The sequence below is a fragment of the Cyprinodon tularosa genome, unplaced genomic scaffold (assembly GCF_016077235.1).
Source record: "Cyprinodon tularosa strain WSP-4 unplaced genomic scaffold, ASM1607723v1 ctg466, whole genome shotgun sequence".
Taxonomy (NCBI): domain Eukaryota; kingdom Metazoa; phylum Chordata; class Actinopteri; order Cyprinodontiformes; family Cyprinodontidae; genus Cyprinodon; species Cyprinodon tularosa.
Window position 1 is genome coordinate 502,349 of NW_024039192.1, and position 23,884 is coordinate 526,232.

The window sequence follows — 23,884 nt, forward strand, 5'->3', positions numbered from 1 at the left end:
AATTAATTTTAAATTATATACATTAATTTTGGGGTAATTACCAAATAAAGTTTTCCTTGCTACCTAATAATATAGTGTAACTTGCTATGTTATTACCATATCATTACATGGTTATTGATATACTGTAAAAGTAAGCTTTACTCTTCGTTGCATTTTCAAGATTTTACTTTTTGATGTAACATTGTATTCCTTTTTTCTAGTGTGCTACTCTGAACTTTGTTTATAAGAGCTTTTGCTCTTGTTTTTAGCTTATTTACACATTTTAGTGGGAATAAAAACGGGCATCAGATGTATTCCAGTCCATTTTCTGTTGGATCAAGAGTTCACCTTTGGAAGCAGCAGTTATCCTGGAGGCCTTCAGCCATTACATCAGCCATCAGCAACTTTTGGATCGAGTGTGGCTCTCTCCATATTAGTCATTCGTCCATTTTTGTTTTTTTGTTTTTACAGAAATAGTGCACCAGAGGTCTGAAAATCTAACATTTTCAAGTATTTCAAAGACTGTCACAGTTGTTTGCACATTGGTAAAAATGTGCACAAAAACCCAAAAAAGAACTTTACCCTGATGGAAACTTGATAACTTCAGCCCATCTCTCTTTGTGTGGACTTATTATAAACTAGTCTTTGTTCAGCAGCCTTTGTCAAACATCCACTTGTTTTAAACTATTCATTTATTTCATCTGTCTGTATATTGAATCAAGTTAAGGAAATAACCTACCATTTCCTGACATAAGATGTAAATCTACTTTGTTTGAATGGCAATGGTTTGAGTGGCTAAGAAAATGGCCTGTCAATTTATTCTTTCTAGACAATCAATGCCACCAACTAAACGTTGATACACACTCAAATTATAAAAAGAAATTGTAGATTTAAAGCAGTATTCAGTTTAATTTATTTACAGAAATTGTAAGCGGTACAAGTACATTTTGTTAGTGATTTTAAAATAGGTAAAATATTTTCTATTCTCTCCCTTCAATAGCACGATTTTCTCATGTAATGCAGGTGGGTCGAGGTAGCGTCCCTTTTGGTCTATGGCTCAGAGCAGTTGTTTGTCGTTGGGGGTCATCGAGCCTTTAAGGCATTTCTGCTCTTAGATCCTTGAGCTCTTTTTCACTAGAAAGAAGGAAAATACAGACAGATGAAGATTAAAATACATCTAAAGATAATTTTGAAAAGGCTAACAGAAATATAACTTAAAACATACAGTTTTTACTTCTAGATCCAGTGAGATGGACTTAGTGTTTTCACCTGAGAGGCATAAATGTAATTCCACATATCAGGTTGAGCTGCCGCAGGATCACAGGATGACTTGGCATTGGAAACTGCAGGTAAAACAGCACAGGTTTACCAAAGTGAGCCTTGCTTTCCTTCTTTGCATATTTGTAGACATGTACACACCCTTGGAGTTAAGACACAGGCACTCTGTTTTCCAGAAGTGATATGATTGATGGCTTTCTGAAGGGTTACGGCCTGCTGAGTGAGCCTCTTCAGGTATTCTGAGCTTTCCTTAGTTCTCTCACTGTCTTCACCAACCTGTGTATTAGAGATTAATGCTGACAGAAACTCCGGACTACAATCATAGCAGCAAAAATAAAAAGAAACTTATTTTTAAACGCTCACCTGTTTTTTAAATATTAAATAAGCCTCTTGTTCATGTTGCAGAGCCAGCCTGAACTCCCCTTTGCTCTCATAGACAAGAGCAAGAACATGACGACTGCAAAAGAATGTGACGGAAGACAAATCATTGACGATGATCCGAAAGAAAACTGACAGATAGGGCATAAATACCTGTGTGCGTGGTTCAGGGATGTTGCACCGTAGTATTTAGAGGTTAAAGTCAAGGCTGCTTTTAGGAAGTTCAACGAAAGCTCATACTCCATCAGGCCATAGAGGACTAAACCCAGCATACTCTGTCATATAGAATATTATATAACGTAAGAATGAATAGGCATTGATAACCAAGAAGGAAGTTAGTATATATTTCCCAAACTAAACCATTAGGCCCATTTACACTACCTGTAACATTCAGGATGTTTGGTTATAATTTTGACGTTGTTTGCAGAGAGTCAGGCGTAAAAGGCAGCCTTTGGTGAATTTCCTTGAAAGAGTCAGCTTTTAGAAAGTGGACACAACAAATAATAGTCTAAACAGACGTTGAGGTCCATCACACTGCTATGCAGAATCATCACTGGAAATCGTGTGGGACAGTAGGGAAGCTAGTATTTTTATGAATGTCTGAAATTTCATGATTACGGAGGTTGAATGTAAAGAGATTGTCAGGACTCCTGTCTGTGTGTTTGTGTTTCTGTGTTTGTCTCCCTTCCTCCACCAGGAGGCGCCTGGTTCTGGTCCGCCTCCTCACACACCTGCTGATGGTTTCCTCGTTAATGGAGTGTTCTTAAGCTGCTGACTGCCACTACCTCGACGCCAGAGTGTTTGCCACTTTTGGGTACTCTAGCCAAGCTGAGTTTCGCTGAGTCAAACTGGGTTCTTGTCAACCTGAGTTTCAAAATTGTTTTTGTCCTTGCTTCTCGGCAGGAAGTCATCCTGCAAACTGGATTTTTCTGACCTTCTCTCCCTAGAAGGATCAACAGAGCTTCAAGCTGAGCTGGGGTTACAAACAGGAGGTTTGGATCGACTTTCCCTAAGAAATAGTTTGAGCTTCACACTGAGAAAGGGATTTGTCTCCACTACGACCCGTTCAAGTACCGCAGGAAATCTGAGTGGCAGTCAGCTTCTCCGTTCACGTACAAACAACCGCATTCTGGGTAAACCCTGTTCCGCCCTCCACAGAATCAGACAAACACGGGAACAACAGCATACCGACTGGAGTCAAAGATTCAACAACTTCTCTGGAAATGTGAGTCAGCAACCAGATCAAATTTCCCACTGAGCCTGAACTAATCTCTGTGTCTTCCCCTCACTTTTCTGTTCCGTTTGAGCAGTGTTCATAGCAACACTTCTCTCTGCATTATCTCTTCAATGAAAACCTGTTAAACTTTTTCTCCTGGTCCCCCTGTTGGTCTTCAGCATGTGGGTCTGAACTTTAAGTAAAATCATGACAGAAATTATGCGTTCTGCTCATGCGCTCTTTGTTATCTGAGAACCGAGCCACAACTGAACCGCACCGAAGCCTACTGATGAGCTTGTACTATGTTAGCCGTGTTCGGTTCAGTTCTGCGTACCATTTATACTCAACAGTTATCTTGGTTAGCGTGCTCGGACCAATCTCGGCACGGTTTTAAAAGGGTAGTGTAAATGGGGCTTATTTCTCATCCAAAGTTGTTGGCAAAAAGAGATGAATAAACAAAAGCTACACCAGTAACATATTACCAGCATGGAGTTAAACAACAGAACAATAAGGTACATTTCTAGTGAATTTAAAAACTCATTGTTGTTTAAAATCTAATTTTGAATATGAATATTTAACATTAGGGTGTTTATTTTGTCATAAAAATATCAAACATGCTCAAATATTGGTAAAAGCAAACAAAGTCCCCACTAAATGGATCAATAAAAATATGCTCCCTGTCCCACTTGAACAGATGATTTATTTTCCTTACATTCAAAAGCGCATTTTGTGGATGATCTTCTCCAATTACAAGCAGGGTGAGGTATCGAGAACGATAGAGCAACTGAAGGGATGTTGAGAGGCGTCCTCCGGCAAAGTAGTACAGGGCCAGGTGAGTCTAAACCACAGGAACGATGCAAATTTAATATGTGGCACAATCGAATGATTGTGAAATTAGATTTTTTTTTTATTATTGAACAATAGAACCATAAACAGTAGATTAGTGAGAAAAGAAAGGAACACACATAGTCTTGTATGGTCTGTGGATGGTCTATCCCGTGTATTCTCTCAGAACTCAAAGCAGCTTTTTCCTGAAGGTTGAGAGCCTGAAACGATACATGGCAAAACACAAAACATGAATTGCTGGATATAATAAGGCAACGCGTTGTGGAAGAAAGGAACTGAATTCGATATTTACTTCATCATTCTCTCCTAAGATGTAGCTGAGCCGTCCTAGGAGGCGCAGACAAATGGAAACGTCCTCGTGCAGGACCCCACAAACACTGCTGAAAAGAGTCAGGGCCTCACTGGTCAAGTCTAGACCTGCTCTGAGACGCCCTGGGAAGTAATAAAAAACATAAATCGTAAATCACGGGCGTCCATCTACAGATCAGACAAGTGATATAACACAGCAGTGTTATATTAAAACTCTGGATGAGCTGGAGAGATCCCCAGCTTAGGTTGGGTGAATGCACAAATCTAGACTTTTAGAAGAGAATTAAGCAGAAGGCATTAAAATAGGAAAACTAGCTTCTGAGATCAACCTAAACTGATACAAATAAAATTGCTTTAAATCTAAAAGAGATAACTTATAGTAAATTAGAGCATTTTCCGTTTACATTCCATGCAAATATGTCACCTAAAAAGCTGCTGGGACAGTTATTTCAGTCCTACCACTAAAGGAGCATTTATTAGAGAAAGAACAGCGGATTTTGCTCTGCATCACTAAGAATAAGGTCAAAGTTATATATTATGTATTTCCTCAACATAATGTTAAAAGTAAGGCAGGAGAGGTTGGAAACGATATAATCATCATTAATGATTAGAATATGTCTGCCCTGCTTGCAAATTGCTTGTTTTTTTACTTTTTTTTGGAAAATATTACTGATCATCAGTTTAAGATGACCCGAGTTACCAAATGCAGCTTTTAATAAGGATTTACTTTATTTAAGTACAATATATATATATATATAAAAGAAAAAAAAATCATGGCCCTGCGTAAAAAAAGAAAAGCTTCTACCTGGTTTGTAATAACAATAAATGTCTTTGACATGATCCATCTGAAGTCCTCAACCCAAATTTTTTATCACAATTGTTTGGTCCACAGCAACCTTTCTATCATAAATGGCCTGTTTAATGTCCTAATCATTTTTCTCACCCACAATTAGACCCAAACTTTGACCACTCCACAACCATTTAGTCTTTTTTTTTAGCCACACAAGGGTAAACTTCCTAATTTACTTTAATTAACTTCTAGTTGCACCGCCAAAGTGTCCTTCAGTTTAAAACGAAGCAGTTTATTGGACATCTCCTTCCAGGCTTTCTATTAAGGTGACAAATTGATGGTTTTATAAATTTTTGGGGTCCTGAATAGGACTGTAAATAGTTTTGTATCAATGCATCGAACCAACAGCCGACGATCCGATTCATCCATACGTCCGCAAGAGTATTGATTAATGGTTTTTTTTTTCCTCCGGTCTATTTTTATCCATTTGCTCCTGGACATAATTCTCCCTCCCGTGCTCCGGTGGCGCTAGACCTATTTGGCCCTCCTACCTCGCTTCCTGGTTATACTCTTACAGCAGTGTGTTGCAGTGAGCTTGACGCAGACATTTTTGATTTATGCTCAATATTAAAGCGTGGTCTGTGCTACACCCTGTGGGTCTAGATACGGCCTAGGCGGAGAGGAAGTGGGGGCGAGTTTAGTCCGACGACGGAGGGACATGAGGGCCAAAAAGAGATCCAAGTGGAAAAAGGGTCCCAGCGTTCTCGCTCACCACGCTCTTCTAGCAGGTCAAACTTCACGAGTTGTTTTTCTGCAATTTCTGTCATAAAAACAAAAGCAGCCGGCCTCCTGTCTGTGGCACTGTTTGCTGTCAGCTACAATTTGGGAGAGGTGCAGCGGAGCGTCTGTGGAATTGCATTCATTGCACTGATTTTGTGCAGTATTTTTTGATGCAAGGCCTTTCAGAATCTATAACGCAGGGGCATTATTATTTTTTTAGTAAATGAGGTTTTAATAGGAATAGGTGGAGTAAAACTTTTCTGCTTCTGTTATTTGCTGTTGTTTCTCAAAAAAAAAAATGCATAACGATATTACAGCTTTAATTGATTTATTTCAAATTTGAAACATTGTCTAGTCTGTAAGGTGTAAAAAAAAAAAAAAGAAGCAATTAATCGAATCATATCGTGGTGTATTCTTGAGTATCGAAAATAATCGAATCGTTGGGTCAGGAAATCGATACTGAATCGAATCGCCATGATGGATGTGATTTACACCCCTAGTCCTGAATCAGGTTTGTGTTCTAAAATGCTGTGTAAAATTTAGACTTGTTGTGAAATGTGATTTGAATCTCTGTCTGGTTAGTCTACAGAATGTTTTTCCAATAGTCTTCAGGATAATTACTATGTTTATCGACAAATATGAGACTGGCCTTTTAGGTTTTGGTTCAGTAGTTAGGTTTATTTAAATAAATTTTCTTTTTGCTTGATTTATATTTTATTTTTTAATCTTAACCGCTTAACAACCACCTCATTTTGGGTAATTCTCGCCTATTTTGCATACCCAAATGGAACAGCAAATAACTTAGGAACTGTAATCCCAAATTACATGTAGAATACATTATTTGAGCTAACACCCTCTAGTTTCTGAATATATAAGTTGGGTGACTAGAAGACAGACCAACCTGCATCAGTTCAAACATGACTAAAAGTTGTTTTTCATTATTCTCGGAAATGATAGGTCTTTTTTGAGCGGCAGTAATAAAGACATTCTTCAGAAAAAGCAGGTTTCATTGTATTATATTTGTTCTACATCATGTCAACCATAAGTGCAGAACATTTTAGACCTCTAGCTATAACAGCTCCAGAGCTGTGGGGTTTTGAGTTTTTGATGTCAGCTTGGAGCTGCGCGCAATGGCTCCACCTACTGGTAAACATTTTACCAGCGGAATTTTATACATTCTGAATTATTACCCCCACTTAAGGTCCACGGGGTTCAGCGGCGACCTTAAGAAATGTATTTTTTTTTAACAGATGGATCATGTTTTTCCATGTGTTTCTGAATTTCTTTAGATTGGGTCTGTTGTATTGAAGTGAAACCTTGATTGTACCCATCTGGGAGTAATCTGGCCTGGACATGGCTAATTAGGTTGGATACAGCTGTTTAGAAATATTAGTGATTACAGTTTAATCATAATTAAAAAATGTGGGGAGGTTAGATTTTCACTTCAAGTTGGTTTGGAAAACTTTTTTGTACCTTATTAAATCAAATCATTAAAACTTCCTTGGGCACTCACTCAGATTTTCTTTTACAAGAATTAAAATTTGTTTGATGGTCTGAAACATTTATTTGCAGCAAAAAGAAATAAAATAAAATCTGTTGTTAGGCAAGTATTATTCTGCTGCATGTTAAAGGTGTTTGTTAAACTTTTTCCAATTAAAATCAAGATGAAAACTGCAAAATTTCATCTTGTGCCTTTGTTTTACCCTCGTCTAGTCCTGATGATGTTTTCCTTCAAGCCTGCAAATTACAGAATGTCAAGCTAATTGCGACATTAGAGCTGCTCATTTAAGCAGTCTGTAGGATTACCTTAGCAAACAAGGTGCAATATAAACACAGCAAACATTGCAATGGCATTGGTACCATGCCCCTTACCCTGCTGTACTGCCAGCTGTGCTCGCTGTAGAAGTTCTGCAGCATGAGCTGAAGAAGATTTGAGGTGTTTGATCACAGGAAACATGTTCACAATATCCTCCTCACTAAATGCTGGTTTGTGTCGACACTCAAACACATAATCTCTAAGCTGCATCTGTAGAAAGAAGAATAAAAAAGATCAACTGTTTGGTGAAGTTGAAACCATGTTTTAATTTCAAGCATCAAAAATCACTGAATGTGCGCGCCTTCTTTCTGTGTATAAACTACAGAAATATTTCATATGCATTGCAACTTTGTGAAGACTTAGAGTACCTACATAATATACCTTTGATATGCTAAAAAAAAAAAAAAAAAAAAAAAAAAAACACTGTATTTCAGGAAATCCAACTTGTTTTCCAATTATTTAGCAATTTGGTATTTCTAAATCCTAGAAAACAAAGATCACCTTAGGGGTTCCTCAAGGATTCTTTCTTGGTTTTCTTTTTTTCATAGCCTTGCTTTTTCAAGCTGTTATACTACATTTATTACTAACATTGATGTTTTGGTGTCCTCATGTAACCACTGGCTTTCTTCAAAGATGTGTGCGTTGATATGCATCTTTGCATCATAAAGAAAAAACCCAGAGACCTAAGATGAGCAGAGTGGTTGTATGCAGTCCTGTCAGGGTTTGGTTGTGGTTTTGGACCCAAATGCAGAGGCTGAAAGGCAGGGGCGAGTGCTTGCAGTGTCTTTAATAAATTAACACAGGTAACAGAGGCAGGAATCCAAAAAAAATCCAACTTCAAAAATGTAAAACAAACCAGAACCATGGAGACATCAGGGGAAACCAATCATGAGGAGCCAGGGTAAGACCAGGAAAGACGAAATAAGACCAGCACTGAGGAACTGCACAAGGAGTGTATTTATTGGAGACTTAACAAAGAGAGGACTAACGAGCAGATTGGGAGAAGGTGTGAACAGAGCATTCTGGGAAGAAGCTAGGGAAAGGAAGACCAACACAAGAGGGCAACAAACAAAAACCTAAGAACTGAAATACAACCAGAAAACATAACAAAATAGGAATTAAAACAATAAAACTAGAAAACGAGGAGCAAAGTAAAACATAACAGAACCAAGACTGCAACAAGTTCAGTGCAGTGAGAAATGCTCTGAAATTTATAGTGGAGAAACCAAACAACCTCTCCACAGACACAGGAGAGCTACCTCCTCCAGACAAGACTCGGCTGTCCGTCGACACCTGGTGGTTTGAAAGGGGTTTAATGTTAAGAGAGAAAAACCAACCTTAAACAGAGGGGATGGACTCAGGTTTCAGCTCTCAAAAACCCACAAAACAGTGATAGAGTCAACTCTTTCCTGCTATCATAAGCCTCATGGCCATGCATGGGACCAGGACATCTTGCCTGGTCAGCCAGGCCAACATGCCCTTAACAACTTCCCTTTCAGAGGCATAGACCAGTATTGGGTATTGCAGCCTAACAGGCGGAGCTGTTCTTCCTGTTCAATGTGCATGTTTTCTAAGCTCTATAAAGCTTGGAACTCAACAATAATTCTGACATTTTGAAATGAAAAATCTTCCTGGATGGGAAGTGAAACGTCTTCAAACTTGGAAACTCTTTTGGAATGTACATAGATAGTAAGGATATAAGGGTTGAACGACTTATTGTTTTCTGATGAAAACTGCCCTTTTTTGGCCTGGGGTCTCCGAGGCCCATGGCCGGTTCCACTTCGGGGTGGCAGGCTGCCGGTGAAGCCCACGTGTTCATCCCCGTGGCTCATGGGGGCTTCGGCATTGTGGGCGTCTGGGGTTTTGGGTCCTCCGGCGCTTGCCTCGGTGCTCTGAGGGGGCGCGTCTTTGGCTCTTCACAACCACTATTGAGCATTTTTCCTTTGGATAAACTTTACATGCACAAGTGCACTCATACAAACAACTACAGGTGCTTGTTTCCAGGTACTTAGAGATCCACTTCTATACAGAAGCCCATATTCTTATCTTCAACTACCACAAAATACATGTCAGATCAAATAATACTACTTTTACTTCAGCGATAGTATCAAGGTGCTACTTGATTTTATCTCTTATAATATATCCGTTGGTAGTGCTGTTCTTTTTACATCTCTTTGCAGGTGATTAAGCAGACTGAAGATGTTTTATCATTGTCTCCCTTTTATCTCATCTTTCTTTCATCTTTTGTCCTTTTTCCTGTTTTTCCTTTCCTGTTGTATTTACATTGCATTGTCCATATAATCGGTAATATTCCCTGCATAATCATAAGCAAACTGCCATTTCATACCAAATAACCACATGATCATCAAAGCTTAAGGTTTTGCAATATTTTACCCTCACTACATGCCATCTACCAGCCAACCAAGCATGGCAATCAGAACTCTACCTGTGTCATCGGATTTCTAGATGGATTTCCAATGAATCGCTAGATTCAAACTGTTTATTGTTGGCCCTGTAACATCATTTCAGGGGAATAAAACCTCCAGGGGGTTCCAAACATTCTTCTTTCAACCTATAAAGTTGTGCTTTGTGCTGCGAATATGAGATCTGTATTTACATGGATCTTAGTGAGAAAAGAGAAATAAAAAGCTGAACTGGCTAATTGAACTGGACGAACAGGAGAAGCACATAAAAACTCTGTACTTGTTATTCAAGACATTAGCTAAGGTCACACAGTTAAATCATAGGTCCAGAAGAAAGTGATTGCTGCTGCTTTTCTTGCGGACCTGGTACAACGATCAGTGGAAAAACCATCTGATCCTTTATGATATGTGAGCGTTTTCTTCATCTTATGACAGAGAGATAAATATACATTTAATAAGCACAACTTAATTACATTTCAATACAGTCAACACATATGATTACATGATAAATTACCTGGTTTGTATGTTTTACAGATTACTATCTTTATATTTAGGAATTATTAAAGAAATTTGTTTAGGTATTCTGTGCTTTGGGATAAGGAATATAGTAAATGGCCCTGAAAAGTCTCTTTATGCTGGATTTTTACAGTTATTGCAGTTGTGGTAATAAAAGTAAAAAGATAGGTAGATTGATACAGGTAATTTTATTCATTCAGAGGGAAATTCAAGTGTGTAGGACAACATGCATATTATCTGAATAAAAAAGGACTCAAGAGGGGTTTAACAGGGACAGAGGAAATTCTAATGAATACCATGCATTCACTGCAAAAATGATTTAAAAATTAGTAAAAATGTCTTAATTTAAGTGTATTTACGCTTAATTAGAGCAGGTAAATAAGAGGATTTGCCAATGGAATTAGTATTTTTAATCTTAAAGTAAGATGCAGTTGTTTTTTCTTATTTTAAATGTAAATTGTCTAGTTCGACTGGCAAAATCACTCACTTACCTCCCTAATTGAATAAAAAATGCACTTATTTTAAGAAAAAAAAATGACTTATTGAGATTTAAATTTTTTGCAGTGTTCCATTTATTAAATGTATTTACAAGTGGGCTCAATCTTACCTTTAGTTTTCCTATTTTATCAAAAGTATTAACTTTTAATGTTTTGATAAGGCAATTTCTGTCATGTTTTTAAAATATAACTGCACAATATTCCACTCAAAGTTAATTTGAAAAAATCAGAAACTGAAGTTAAACTTGCAATATCGATGAGAACAATTCCAATTAACTTTTTTAATGAATAGTTCAGCCCAAATAAGTTTTCACTTATACTAATAATGGAGAAACTACCAGGCAGTCCTTGAACCATATACAGAGATCCCTGTAATGATGGAATATATTTCTATATTGATCTTAGAATCTAAAAAAGGTTATTCAGTCTAAAATACCTGAAAATTAAAACAATCTATATGGAGAAGGTAAAAGAAAAATATTCTTACCTGAATGCCAGTCTTGATGGCCATCTCTCTCAAAAGTGAGATTCTCTGAAGGTTGTGTTTTTCTATTACTTCGTCTAAACTTTCACTGATTGAGAAGATTGAGAGAGTGTAAAGTCCTGCCAAAAATGCACTCTGACACACATGCACAGACTCACATGCACCTTTTAAAAGTGTAGTGGTAATAATCTTGCGCCTCGTTCTTGATTCTGCTCCATAACTCATCAGAGGTCAGTCTTGCCCACATGGTCTTTGCTGAAAAGTTGGCTCTGTTGCTCTGGCTTCTCCGCCGGCGACTCCTGCGACGGGATGGGAGCTCTTCTGTGGAGGACTCAGGTGCAGAAGAGGACGAACTCAGGAGGCAGTTTAGGAAGTGACTGACAGCTACAGAAAAAGCTGCAGGCTCCCCACCCTGACAGAATAACATAAATGAATAAACCATAGACTAAAGATTTCTACTTTTGTTTTGGAATTGTTTCACTGTTTACCTTGAGGTAGGTCCTGAAGATGTGCTTTGCACTTCTGATGATGACTTCACTGATGGAAATTCTCTGTTGGAAGATATGACTGGTTATTTGTACATCCAATCAACTGTGGCTTTTTCATTTCAGTAAATGTAATCCTTAAATTTAAACCTAAATGTTGTCTTGTTCTAGCCTTAAAATAATTTTTTTTTCTTGCATTTGTCATTTTTAAACTGCAAATAAAACAAGTGCAGTTGCACACAGCAATCACTGAGGATGTTCAAGAAACGCACACAATGACTCTTTTTGATATCTTCAGGAATATATTTTTGTTTTAATAAAAACCTAAATAATAGATTAAAGTATTCAAGCACTTAGTTACATTTTCACCTTTTTTTTTTTACATGAAAACAAGCAAACGGTGATTTTGACCATAGTTTCTCAGTTAAACCTAAAGGAAAGCGTTTAACCTGAACTTGATTTTAACTGTGATTGGCTACATCTCTGTTTGGAAACACAGAACAGAAAAAAAAGCTTTTTCATTGCATTGTTTATAGGTGGTCAGTAAATCCACAATCCACCAATCACATAAATCACATAAAAATAGAAACAACCTTTAAGCTTTGAGATGTTGTGTTATGACCTTTAGACAGCTTTATTGTTCCATTAGTTACCTTTACATGGTTGAGTCTCTCCTTCTCCTCCACCTTGTCCAGCTCCATCAGTATGGCGCCCAGATATCGCATATTCACACCTCGCCGATGGATCGCTGAGGTCAGAGTCACTCCATCCATTGGGACGGCTGAATGGTTGAGACAGTCCCTCACCTAACATATAAAAAACACACGTCAAAGGATGGAAAATAAATCCTACTTTTATTTTAAGCATGCTTTTATTGTCCTTTGAATTATTATTTTATGCATTTGGTCTACCAGTTGGACCTACACCTGCAGACTAAACCAACTATCAGGATTGAGCTGTGGCTGGCGAAAAAGGGAGTGGCAAACCTGAGATCATGAGCACCAAAAAAAACAGTAGGATGCCAAACAAAGGAGGGAAGAAGAGGAACAGAGGAGAGGCTGCAGGAAGAGCTGGAGCTGGAAGAGCACCAACAGAAAGAAGGTAACAGAAGCAAACTGGAGAAGAAGGGATGCATGAAAGTGGAAACAAAGAACAGAGGCAACAGGAAAAAAAGCAACAGAAAGTAGTGATGCTATGAGATGAGCCGAGGCTTCGAGGCGTGTCAAGTACTGGAGGGAGCCATACCATGTGACCGCTTCGGGAAGTGTTTAGCTCGCCTGGAACTTCAGCAGGCATTTAAACAGCCTCTGTGTTCAATCAAGATTTGGGAGCTTGTAGGAGATTTGGATAGTTTTTGTTATATTATAAGAACAGATTGGCTGGAAAAACCAATCTAGTTGGTTAAAACTAGTTTTGTTAGATTAAACAATGTAATTATGAAAAACTGAGGAAACCACTAGATGTAATGGGTTTTAAGTAGTATTGCTTTCTGGAGAATATTCACCTTGCTAGTGGTGTCAGCTGTCAGAGATGCACTTCGACTCCTGAGGTTGATACCATAAAACAGAACAAGTATTTAGGCTAATGTGACTAATTTGTATAGGTTTGCCCTAGTACAAATATAGATTGGGTAAAAACATAACCAAATTAGATTGGTTGTTTTAACCAAAAGATTGATTGAACACATAAACTTCCAACCCGATTAACACTAAAAACTGTGCAAAAACTATTATGTTTGAATAAAATGACTAACACCTTTCATTTTGCTCATCATTGCCCAAGTTGCACAAAAACCTTTCACTGTCTGCTTGAATTTATTTAACTAAAATGGATAAAAAAAAGTGCATAATTTTTTTCTTCTAACATTTTACACGTGAAAAACTTACAAAAACATTTTATTACACAGACCATTCATTAACAATTTCAAAGGAACTTAAATGGGTAAAAAAAAAAAAAACAAGAAAAACTATTACAAAAAAGTCAATTCACTCCCATCCGGGAAGCTTTTTCAATAATAAAAAAATAATTTTGAATAAAAAATTGAAGAAGCTTCCTGGATGGGAAGCAAAACGTCTTCAAACTTGGAAACAAAGTCCAGTGGATTGTTTCTAACTTTTTTTTGGAATTACTATGACCTGAATGACTAATAAATGGCAATTGCAAAAAAAATCCCAGAGTATATTACTAACTGTAGTTCTAAACTCCACCAGTAGGTGGTGACGTGTTCACATGAAGATTCATGAACTGTTGACATCATTAAAGCAATTTGGTATGGAAGTAAATATGTGCCATCAGAATTTGAATAAAAATACCTCTGAAATTTGAATGTTGTATATTAGTGCTTACTTTTTCAGTATTAAAATAAATTCAGAATATATTTTTAACCTAAAAAATATTCAATGTCAATATTTGTACATTAAAAAAAAAAATTCAGTGTAATTTTTTTTTACATGGTTGCAATTTTCAGTTATTAAAAAAATTCACATTCCTATTTAAAAGTGATAAAATTTTCAATATACATATTTTTCACAGTTTAAATTTTCAGTGTTAAAAAATTCAGCATATAGAAAATTCAACTTTTCAAAATTCAAATGCAATATTTTCGTTGTACTCCAATTCAACTTGCTCAAATTCACTGTCTCAAATTCAGCGTCTAAAAATTCGCTGTAAAAATGGCCAAGGTTACTTCAGGTCACAGACATTAGCAATGGATGTCCGATTCCAACATCCACCTAATCACGTGACACAACCGTGATATTGAAGAAGTACCAGTATCACCCAGGCTGGCGACCATGGAGGCGAACTCAAACCCAATGGTGAGTTTAATGCTTTCATATTTCTGTAGTATATTTTATTTTGCGCATGTAGTTTGATACATTATCTTAAAGCCTGATTTAAAACACTGGTTTGGGCCGTTGTTATTCTTACACCGTGTAGTGCCGGCATATTACTTCTCGCTTCCTCCGAGCACCCCCCCCCCCCCCACCCAATTTCCCCCGTTTTGTTTCAAAAAGAAATACCACTTCTCCAGGCAGTCTTAGTAAAGTTGTAATTTTTCAGGAGATGCTACCGCTAATGTAGTAAGCTAATATGGCTGCCTTGTGTGCTTCAAAGAGGGGCTGTAAACAGTTCCGACTCCACTCTGATCAGCTACTGTATTGTTAGGTGACTTCATTTATGAATTAATTAAGAAATTTATTGTCATTACAACATCATTCAAAATACCAGTTACCTACCAAATTGTAGATTTATTTGTGCTTGATATAGTTTCTACAATTTTAATGGGAGAAGAGCACAGTAGGCATCGACTGCCTGTCTCAGTCTCACCTAAGACAACATACAAACAACGCAGAAAGTCACCACCCATCAGTTCTCTTTAAAGATTCTAGACTTGGCGCAAGTGGTATTTATAATAAAACGGGGGAAATTGGGTAGGGGGGGGGGGGTGCTCGGAGGTAGCGAGAAGTAATATGCCGGCACTACACGGTGTAAGATTAACAACGGCCCAAACCAGTGTTTTAAATCAGGCTTTAAGATAATGTATCAAACTTCATGCGCAAAATAAAATATACTACAGAAATATGAAAGCATTAAACTCACCATTGGGTTTGAGTTCGCCTCCATGGTCGCCAGCCTGGGTGATACTGGTACTTCTTCAATATAACGGTTGTATCACGTGATTAGGTGATGTTGGAATCGGACATCCATTGCTAATGTCTGTGACCTGAAGTAACCTTGGCCATTTTTACAGCGAATTTTTAGACGCTGAATTTGAGACAGTGAATTTGAGCAAGTTGAATTGGAGGACAACGAAAATATTGCATTTGAATTTTGAAAAGTTGAATTTTTTATATGCTGAATTTTTTAACACTGAAAATTTAAACTGTGAAAAATATGTATATTGAAAATTTTATCACTTTGAAATAGGAATGTGAATTTTTTTAATAACTGAAAATTGCAACCATGTAAAAAAAAATTATACTGAATTTTTTTTTTATGTACAAATAATGACATTGAATTTTTTTTAGGTTAAAAATATACTCTGAATTTATTTTAATACTGAAAAAGTAAGCACTAATATACAACATTCAAATTTCAGAGGTATTTTTTATTCAAATTCTGATGGCACATATTTACTTCCATATGAGTCATAGGAAAGACGGCTGTCTTGCTTATTTGCGATGTACCTGTCATTTCCAACACTCTAGAGGTGTTTTACTGCTGTGAAACCTTGAGCTGGTTTTGATTGATGTTCTCCCTAAATGCTGGTTTGTGTCAACATTCTAACATATAAAGTCTAAGCTGCATCCAAAGAAATTAGAATAAAAAGGTCAGCTGCTTTGTGTACATTTGCTCGAATGCACAGTGAAAGAGCTCTCTGTTAAGAATAACCCACTTTTTCCGTATGCCCCCGTTTCATTCTTAAGTCTGCGTTACTGTATGTATATAATAAAGGTGAGTATTTTTCATTTTGGTTGATTTTCAGAACTGCAGTTCACTTGCAATTAATTTGAGGCATGGTACTGTGAAGTTAGGAGTCTGAGTCGAAAGCATTTTTCTTGCAAGATACATACAGTATATGAATTTTATTTATTGTCCTTTTGGACGGAGAGGGAGATAGAGCTCTCTCTGACTTAATCATCCTTAACACATACATTTATACCAAAACAATTCAACACTCTGTCTCTCCCATGAAACTAAACCCACCCCCTGCACAAAGATCTCTCCCACAGTTGAACATCTGGTTATTACCAAGAAAAACACTTCAGTTAATCAAAGACATAGATTTTAGCCACGGCATAAAGGAGGCTGTGTGAATTCTCATTACCTTCCCTTCATCCTTGTCTAGAGTAAGGAGGCATCTGCTTTCTGTCCCACTAAACAGTACAGCATAGTGAATGGTCAGGATTTCTCTATCATTACTCCCATTCAAACAGGCACACTCAAAACATTTTATCTCCCAAAATAGGCCAAGGAACAATATTCTACGGTACCATCAGGATTATTGTTTGATCTACAAAAATATCTTATGTGTTTTCGCTTCATAGGCAACAAAGCTTTACGTTGAGACCTGATAGCTGTTTAGTGAATCCCTTTGTTTTTGAGGTGAAAATTAATTATAAACCCATCTCGGTTTATTTTTGTCTTCACTCTTTGCCATGTTATCTGTGGTGCTTTATCTAAAATACCTTTTAGTTTTTTCTGCTTCACACAGAGATTTCAGTAGAAGTGAACGTTATTACTCCCAGACCTGACTTACCACTGCAGGGATCTGATTTGAGAGCAGAAAAGCAGCTGCATCCCACAAAAGCTGTCTATGCCTCTGTAGCTCTGGGAGACACTCGGAGGGGAAACGTACTCCTGAAAAAATGCAAAGACACAAGGATTAACTGGCTCATTTTTTTTTTTTTTTTATCGTTTCAAATCTTTTTCTGGTTTAATAACTTTTTTTATCGAAAGCAAAAGGATCTGTTGGGTCAAAAGTGTGCAGTACCTGGGGAGCAGGCATCAGGATTGAAGTAGAAGCAAGAGTTGCTCACTGATCTAACATCTGTAAAGAAATATACATAGAAGATATTTCCTCTGTTTTGTTCTATCTAAAAAATAAGTTATTTGTAAGTAAAACAGTCAGAATCTTATTTATCATTTAGACCTAATCACATGTTAACTATATATGTGAATATTTCATTTTTACCTGCAGTTCTATCCCCAGTTCTCTGAGGCTCCATCTTCTCTGCAGAGGACTGTTGGCTTAGGTCCTCAGATGCCATCTTCCCATATAGCTCACACCTGGGAAATACATGATATTCTGAACAGTAATTACTATTGCTGCGTTTCATTGTGAGCTGGTTTGTACACATTCAAACTGCTCTAAAGTAGTTAAAAGTTACTTAAATCTCATTCCAAATTCTTAAAAAAAAGTTTGGTTTACAAATATAAAATCCCTACTGAACTACTGTTTGAAAGATTTTTGTTACTTTTATATGTTGAATGAAAGTTGTGATGTATTTAATTCATATAACTAGAAGAGTTTGATGTTGACGATTATTTGAGCTCAATTCGCCCTTTAATTTGAACTAATATGCAGCCAGTTAGATGTCTATTTACAGAACAATATATGAAAGTCTGAATATTATTTGGCAATATTTGGCAATCATACTAGGGTGGGCATTGAATATACAAGTATTCCACAACAAGAATGTAAGGTAATAAATGAACTACAGTCAGTCTATTATGTGAGATATAAGAAAACACAAGAAGACAGATAAGAGGTAGGATATAAAGACAGAAGTATGATCAACAGGAGAGAAAAGTTTGAGTTACTGAAGGAAGGAAGGAAGGAAGGAAGGAAGGAAGGAAGGAAGGAAGGAAGGAAGGAAGGAAGGAAGGAAGGAAGGAAGGAAGGAAGGAAGGAAGGAAGGAAGGAAGGAAGGAAATGAGTTCACAGCATTGAAAGAGTGAAGATAGAACAGCCTAGAAATACAAAGTACCCTTTCAGACTTTTTGTGCTTGTAGTTATTTAGACCTAGTAGATGTTCTAGCCTAATTAGGAACCATGCAGAGATGGCAAAAGTACTCACTTTCCGTACTTGAGTAAAAGTACAGATACTTGTGTTAAAAAATACTCTGGTAAAAGTGGAAGTACTGATTAAACTTCTTTACTCAAGTAAAAGTAACAAAGTACAGGCTTGTAAATTTACTTTAAGTATAAAAGTAAAAGTAGAAACCACTTTTTTCATGTCGTTGCCTACATTTTAAATGGATGTCTGCCAATAGGACTAGATCTTCGTTGTGTTCATTTTCAATCATCTCGTCATCCATACTACTATGCTAACGCCACCGCCACCAAGCTGCAATGATTTGCAGCGAATGAATACCGCCGAATCTGTCGATTCATCTTGTAGTGGTGCGTCAAATGCAACGTAGATTCCCATCCAATTAGATTGAATTTGGTATTGATGACGTGAAAAATAATAACGGTAACTCCATTGAAATGATTCAAAACTAAAGTTACGAGCCATTTTTTTTAAATGTAAGGAGTAGAAAGTACAGATATTTGTGTAAAAATGTAAGGAGTAGAAGTAAAAAGTCGCCATAAAAATAAGTAGTAAAGTAAAGTAAAAACATCAGAAAAATCTACTTGAGTACAGTAATGAAGTATTTGTACTTCGCTACTTCCCATCTCTGGAACCATGGCACTATAATGTCAGCATTCACCATCTCCTCACCTGTGCTGGACGTAGGCCTCTATCAGCTCTGGTCTGAGGCTGGCCAGGCCGTGAGGATGCAGCTGTGGGTAACCAAAGCTCTGACACTCTTTGGGTACCTCCTCCTCATTGTCAGCTGAGCTGAACTGGAAGTTCAGATCTTGCGGGAAAGTCCGCGGAAGGTCCAAAATATAGGGCCGCCCATCATTTCCAAATATGCCAACTGTGGAGACGGCTGAGCAGAGCTCCACTGGGCTGTTGTTGTGGTCAAGGACCTGGTGACGCTGGATTCTGAGCGAGGTAAGGCTCTTGTCCAGAAGCTCTAAAAACCTATCCCCCCCCAGAAAAATAAAAATGAATAACTTGATGTAAGTTTTACTACATTAACATGGATGCATCTAGAATGTAATAACTCGTGAGAGTGTTTGTCACCGTGGGTGGGTATAGACTGTTTTCCCATTGTCATTAGAGCCGTAAACTATCTGCTCATGGTTTTTTTCCAATAATCCAGGAATGATGGTTTGAGCAACGACACGGACACCATGATAGTCGATCACAGCCGTCCCAAGAGTGTGAAGACCTTCAATGTCAGCAGTTGAATATGCCTAGAAATAGAAGAATTCTATGTTGATCCTCAGAATAGCAAGACATTTTGGAGGCTCATCAGATCGTAGATGTTCATTAAAGCACCTCGACTAAAGCACTTTTCTGCCCAGAAAAAGGTTTTGAAAGACTGAAATATACCATAATTTACTTTAAAAAATATTTTCTTTACACTTGTCAATATTCTTGCTCCCTTTGTTAGTTATTTAAACTCTTAGCTGATAGAATAGATACAAGTTCTCATCTAGAGGTCTAAATAAAATATAGTGAGTAAAATTTAAGGCTGTGAATTGGCAAAATGAGAGAATGATCAAGACGACGATCAATATGGTTTAAATACATTTCACCTGAACTCCTCTCAGGTCGTGCATAGCAGCAGCATGAGCAGCAGCATCGCCGCCTATTGGCTTGTAGTGCTCTGATATGTCAAATGCCTGGCTGAAGAAGAGGTTATTCCACACGAATATCTGGAAATGAGACTGCTCCCCCGGGTTTAACGGCATAACGCTGCCCTCCATGATGGACACCGCACCTTGAGCTGCAGCTGCAACAAAATAACTGTTGATCTGCATGAAGAGAAAAAAAAAAAACGTTCTCAGAGGAGGACAAAAAATTTATGATTGCAGGCAGAAGATGAAACAGGTCTAGGGTAAAACATGTGTTTTGCTTTATACTAGTGATGGTTAAAATGTGATTTTGGTGAAGCTGTTGCTCACCTTGAAGATGCACCTGTCTCTGTGCAGTCGCTCCTGTAGGGAAGCTCTAGGAAGCTCCCTGGATCTCTGCAGCTCCTCATTCCAGTCTCGAGTCTGAACTCACAACACACAGCCAAGCATCAGTGCCATCTACTAGAAGGTTTTCACTCGATATGCTTTGTTATTTACAACCTGTCCAGCTGTCTGCTCATCCAACCCCATAACACTGGTGTATGTCTCCTCTGAGCTGATGCAGTCCAGGGTGTGATCTCCAAGAGGTGCTGCCCAGGTATAGACCTGGAACGGAGCTGGAATAAGCTCATAGGGGTGCTGATAAACTCTGGATCACGACAGAAACATTCTTAGGTTGCTTGAAGTTTTTGTTATTCTACCATGGTCAGTTACTGTGACACCAATTTCTATTATCAGCAAACCAAGTGTGTTCACCTCCTCTTCTGAAGGGCTGTGAAGTTTTTCTTGAATGCTGGACTCAGTTGGTTCAGAAGCTCAATCAGAGAGTGGCAGATGATTTTAGGAGCAGCAGGTTTAGGATTGAAGTTAAAAGCAGTAGACCTGGAACAGAAAAACACTTGGTGAGGGAAAGGGGGCTTGACGGTTATTATGGATCTAAGTTTGAGGTTTGTTTGGTCAATCTCTAAAACATTGATCAACTCTTGCTTTGAATCTACAATGTTTAGAATGGTAAAAACTGAAGTTGGTTCTTTGTGAAACTGGTTCTCTGAGTCTTTGTTTGTACAAGGGTAAAACAGGCCTCAGTACCATAAAGATATAGTGGAGGATCTTTGCAAATTTTTTAAAAGACCCGCCCTCTCCACTTAAAAAAAAACGCACATGCACAACCGTGTGCCCGCTCCCAAAAGGGACCACCTATTAAACGCATAAAAGAGCACGCAGTCCCCCATTTCTCCTCTGTGTTCTCGTTCTGTTTTAAAGTTGCTGTTTGCATCGTTCATACAAACTTACTTTCCAAAAGAAGATTTGCAATTTTTCCACTATGTCAGACTCACGACCGGTAAGCGAAAATGGGGATGAGCACGTAGGACGGCCTTACATAAATATATCACCAGAATGATTGACAATTAGGAGGACCACTTATTTTGATGATCCACCCAGAAAAAGAACATCCTCCACTATAGCTTTAACATACCAGGTTTGATTCCTATAGAAACCTTTTCTGCCTTTCTTTCAGCATCAAAACAAAGACCATGACTGCAAACAAAAAACGTCAAAAGAGGAGAGTATCTGTGTTTTCTGATGATGGATAGCACCTTTATCAGGTTGTAACTCACCCCTTACCCAACAATCAGCAGAGAATAAACTAACCCCAGCAGATGCAAGGATAAGCGGGTATAACCAAGGATGCGTGGCTTCAAGGCTTCATTTATATTACTGTTTGAGAGTTTTGAGCTCAGACAATACATTGGACAAATAGTCTTGAATAAACTGGTATCTAATGCCACTGCCTGTCTAATGTTTTAATCAGGGTTTCTGCTTAAGAAGGCAATAACTGCGTCTCAATTTGCAGGCTCTACAACCCAATTTCCAGACTTCATGTAAGAATAGTAATCGGAAATTTAAACCCCACAAAAATGTGAAGTGTGTAAAATGCCAAATCATCATGATATAATTAAGATTGTTTAAAACATAAACTTCATAAATATCCACTAAGGAGTGGACAACTTTAAATACCATTTAGAAGACTTATTTGTAATACCAAAAACTTAATATGGTGGTGATAATCCCACCATTGTGGGATTATCATAAAGAACCAACAAGATTTTTTGTGTGTGTGTGTTTTGTTTTTGTTTTTTTACAGCCAAATATTTATTGGGACCAAAAACCATCTGTCACGGCATTCTGAATCTCAAAAAATTATGGCACTCAGTGAAGTACTCTGAAATTCGTAATTTAATGTCAGGAGTGTTACAGGTATTTTCATGAAGAAAATCAAGCTTGTAATAACCAAAAAAAAGTCCTTTGCTCTAAAATTGTAAAAAAAAAAACAAAAAAAAAAAGAGTGCTTTTATAAGAAATTGGTGAACAACAATTGCAGAAAGAAAAAATATCTTTGTGTTACAACATAACCATTCAGAACATTAATGCTGAAACAGAAACTTTTTAACTTAGCTTTTTAAATGAGCTTTTTAACTTCCTACATTCTCTGTTTAACTTTTTTGCTTAGCTTAGTAAGTTTTTTATTTTATTTATAACCCTTTTCTTTTGCCTAATTTACAGTAGGTAACATATCACACACAGGCAACATTAGCTTACTGGTTGTAATCTATGAAGCAATTACTCTCAGCCTACAGATGGAGGTGAATCTTGCAGACCCTGCGGACCACATTTGACCTCATGTTTGTCCCTGTTTACTGCAAAGTGGTGTTTATATCCAAATGACCAAAAATAGTGACTTGAACAACAAAAACGTGGAAAATCTGTTCAAATTTCCATGTCAAAATAAAAATGTTTATATTTCAGATACTTTCTTAAACCTGTAGATTGTTGAGACTCACTGGTTGAGATAGAAACCCCGCGTGGAGCAAGTGATGCTGAGCTCTCGGTCTTCCAAAGTTAAGATGCTGACATACATCAGGTCTCCGTGCATTTTCCTGTTTCCTGGCGGAGGGTTCCAGCTGCTTGTAGTCAGGACTCGCAGGCACTGCAAAGGCTGCACATAAGCCCTTATTTAGTTTATCACAATGTCTGAGCTATGTTTTTACTAATCCAGACAGAGCTCTCACCTTCCAGTCATCTCTGATGGGCTGCAATGGAGTTAAAAGTCTTTCCTTACATCCAGGCATGATGTAAGCTGGAGGGCTGCAGTCTATGGAACCCTTCTCAGAAACATGCATCTTTTTCTCATTTTCAGCATCTGAAGAAATGATCAAAATATGAATTTTTTCCCCCCATAGATGTTCAAAAAGATTGGCATAATGTAGCATGAGGGAGAGGCATTACTTTGCTCTGCCTTGGTGTATAAGGACAGATAGGATAGAGAACGGCCGTTCACACCGTTGTATGCATCTGCAGGGTCGAGGCTCCTCAGCAAACTGCGAATGTGTCTGAGATGAACACGAGCATCACGCACTGAGTAGGGATCTGAAAGAAGAGAAGCCACCCTTTAAAAGTTATCACCTGTTGATAACTTTGCAAATATCTGGAAAATTTCTGGTAACGTCCAGAAACTACCCGTAATAACAGAGTGAAAAATATTGGACCTGTGCATCAAGTTGATTTTTTCTGCAGTAAAGCCTTAAAAACAATTTAAATGTTAAATATTTAATGTTTATGTACCATAGAAATACCTGAGGAGAGAGTTCTAACAGCAATTTAGCATAAATGTTGGTCTAAAATCATTTCAGCGATTACACAATTCTTAACAAACGAAAAACTTAATTATTGAAAGACAAACAACAGATGTTATTTGCTGTTTTTGATTAAAAAAAAGCATTTAAATAAAATCACAGCTATAGAGCTGTATACTCAGGTTTGGAAATGACCCAGACATTGTAGGATGTTCTGCTAGTGATCATCCTGCTTCCATGAGTAAAGACAAGTTG

The 23,884-nt window shown here is 37.6% G+C and overlaps 1 protein-coding gene across 1 annotated transcript in view; it reads right to left on the minus strand.

Annotated features, from left to right (window-relative positions):
* Window positions 1–1,094: 1,094 nt before the first annotated feature.
* Window positions 1,095–23,884, minus strand: part of LOC119793998 (clustered mitochondria protein homolog) — a 31,148-nt gene continuing 8,358 nt past the window's right edge. Inside the window, exons 5-29 of the mRNA XM_038301332.1 lie at window positions 23,283–23,423; window positions 23,066–23,196; window positions 22,838–22,992; window positions 20,751–20,876; window positions 20,496–20,643; window positions 20,325–20,417; window positions 19,956–20,174; window positions 19,438–19,610; window positions 19,027–19,335; window positions 17,493–17,587; window positions 17,292–17,348; window positions 17,058–17,158; window positions 12,451–12,603; window positions 11,801–11,863; window positions 11,471–11,724; window positions 11,316–11,400; window positions 7,449–7,602; window positions 3,990–4,129; window positions 3,817–3,897; window positions 3,564–3,689; window positions 1,789–1,910; window positions 1,621–1,714; window positions 1,399–1,533; window positions 1,205–1,322; window positions 1,095–1,113 (exon numbers count right to left, since the gene is read on the minus strand). Of these exons, the coding sequence (XP_038157260.1) occupies window positions 1,245–1,322; window positions 1,399–1,533; window positions 1,621–1,714; window positions 1,789–1,910; window positions 3,564–3,689; window positions 3,817–3,897; window positions 3,990–4,129; window positions 7,449–7,602; window positions 11,316–11,400; window positions 11,471–11,724; window positions 11,801–11,863; window positions 12,451–12,603; window positions 17,058–17,158; window positions 17,292–17,348; window positions 17,493–17,587; window positions 19,027–19,335; window positions 19,438–19,610; window positions 19,956–20,174; window positions 20,325–20,417; window positions 20,496–20,643; window positions 20,751–20,876; window positions 22,838–22,992; window positions 23,066–23,196; window positions 23,283–23,423 (3,233 nt within the window). The 3' untranslated portion in view covers window positions 1,095–1,113; window positions 1,205–1,244. The remainder of the gene's footprint in view (window positions 1,114–1,204; window positions 1,323–1,398; window positions 1,534–1,620; window positions 1,715–1,788; window positions 1,911–3,563; window positions 3,690–3,816; window positions 3,898–3,989; window positions 4,130–7,448; window positions 7,603–11,315; window positions 11,401–11,470; window positions 11,725–11,800; window positions 11,864–12,450; window positions 12,604–17,057; window positions 17,159–17,291; window positions 17,349–17,492; window positions 17,588–19,026; window positions 19,336–19,437; window positions 19,611–19,955; window positions 20,175–20,324; window positions 20,418–20,495; window positions 20,644–20,750; window positions 20,877–22,837; window positions 22,993–23,065; window positions 23,197–23,282; window positions 23,424–23,884) is intronic.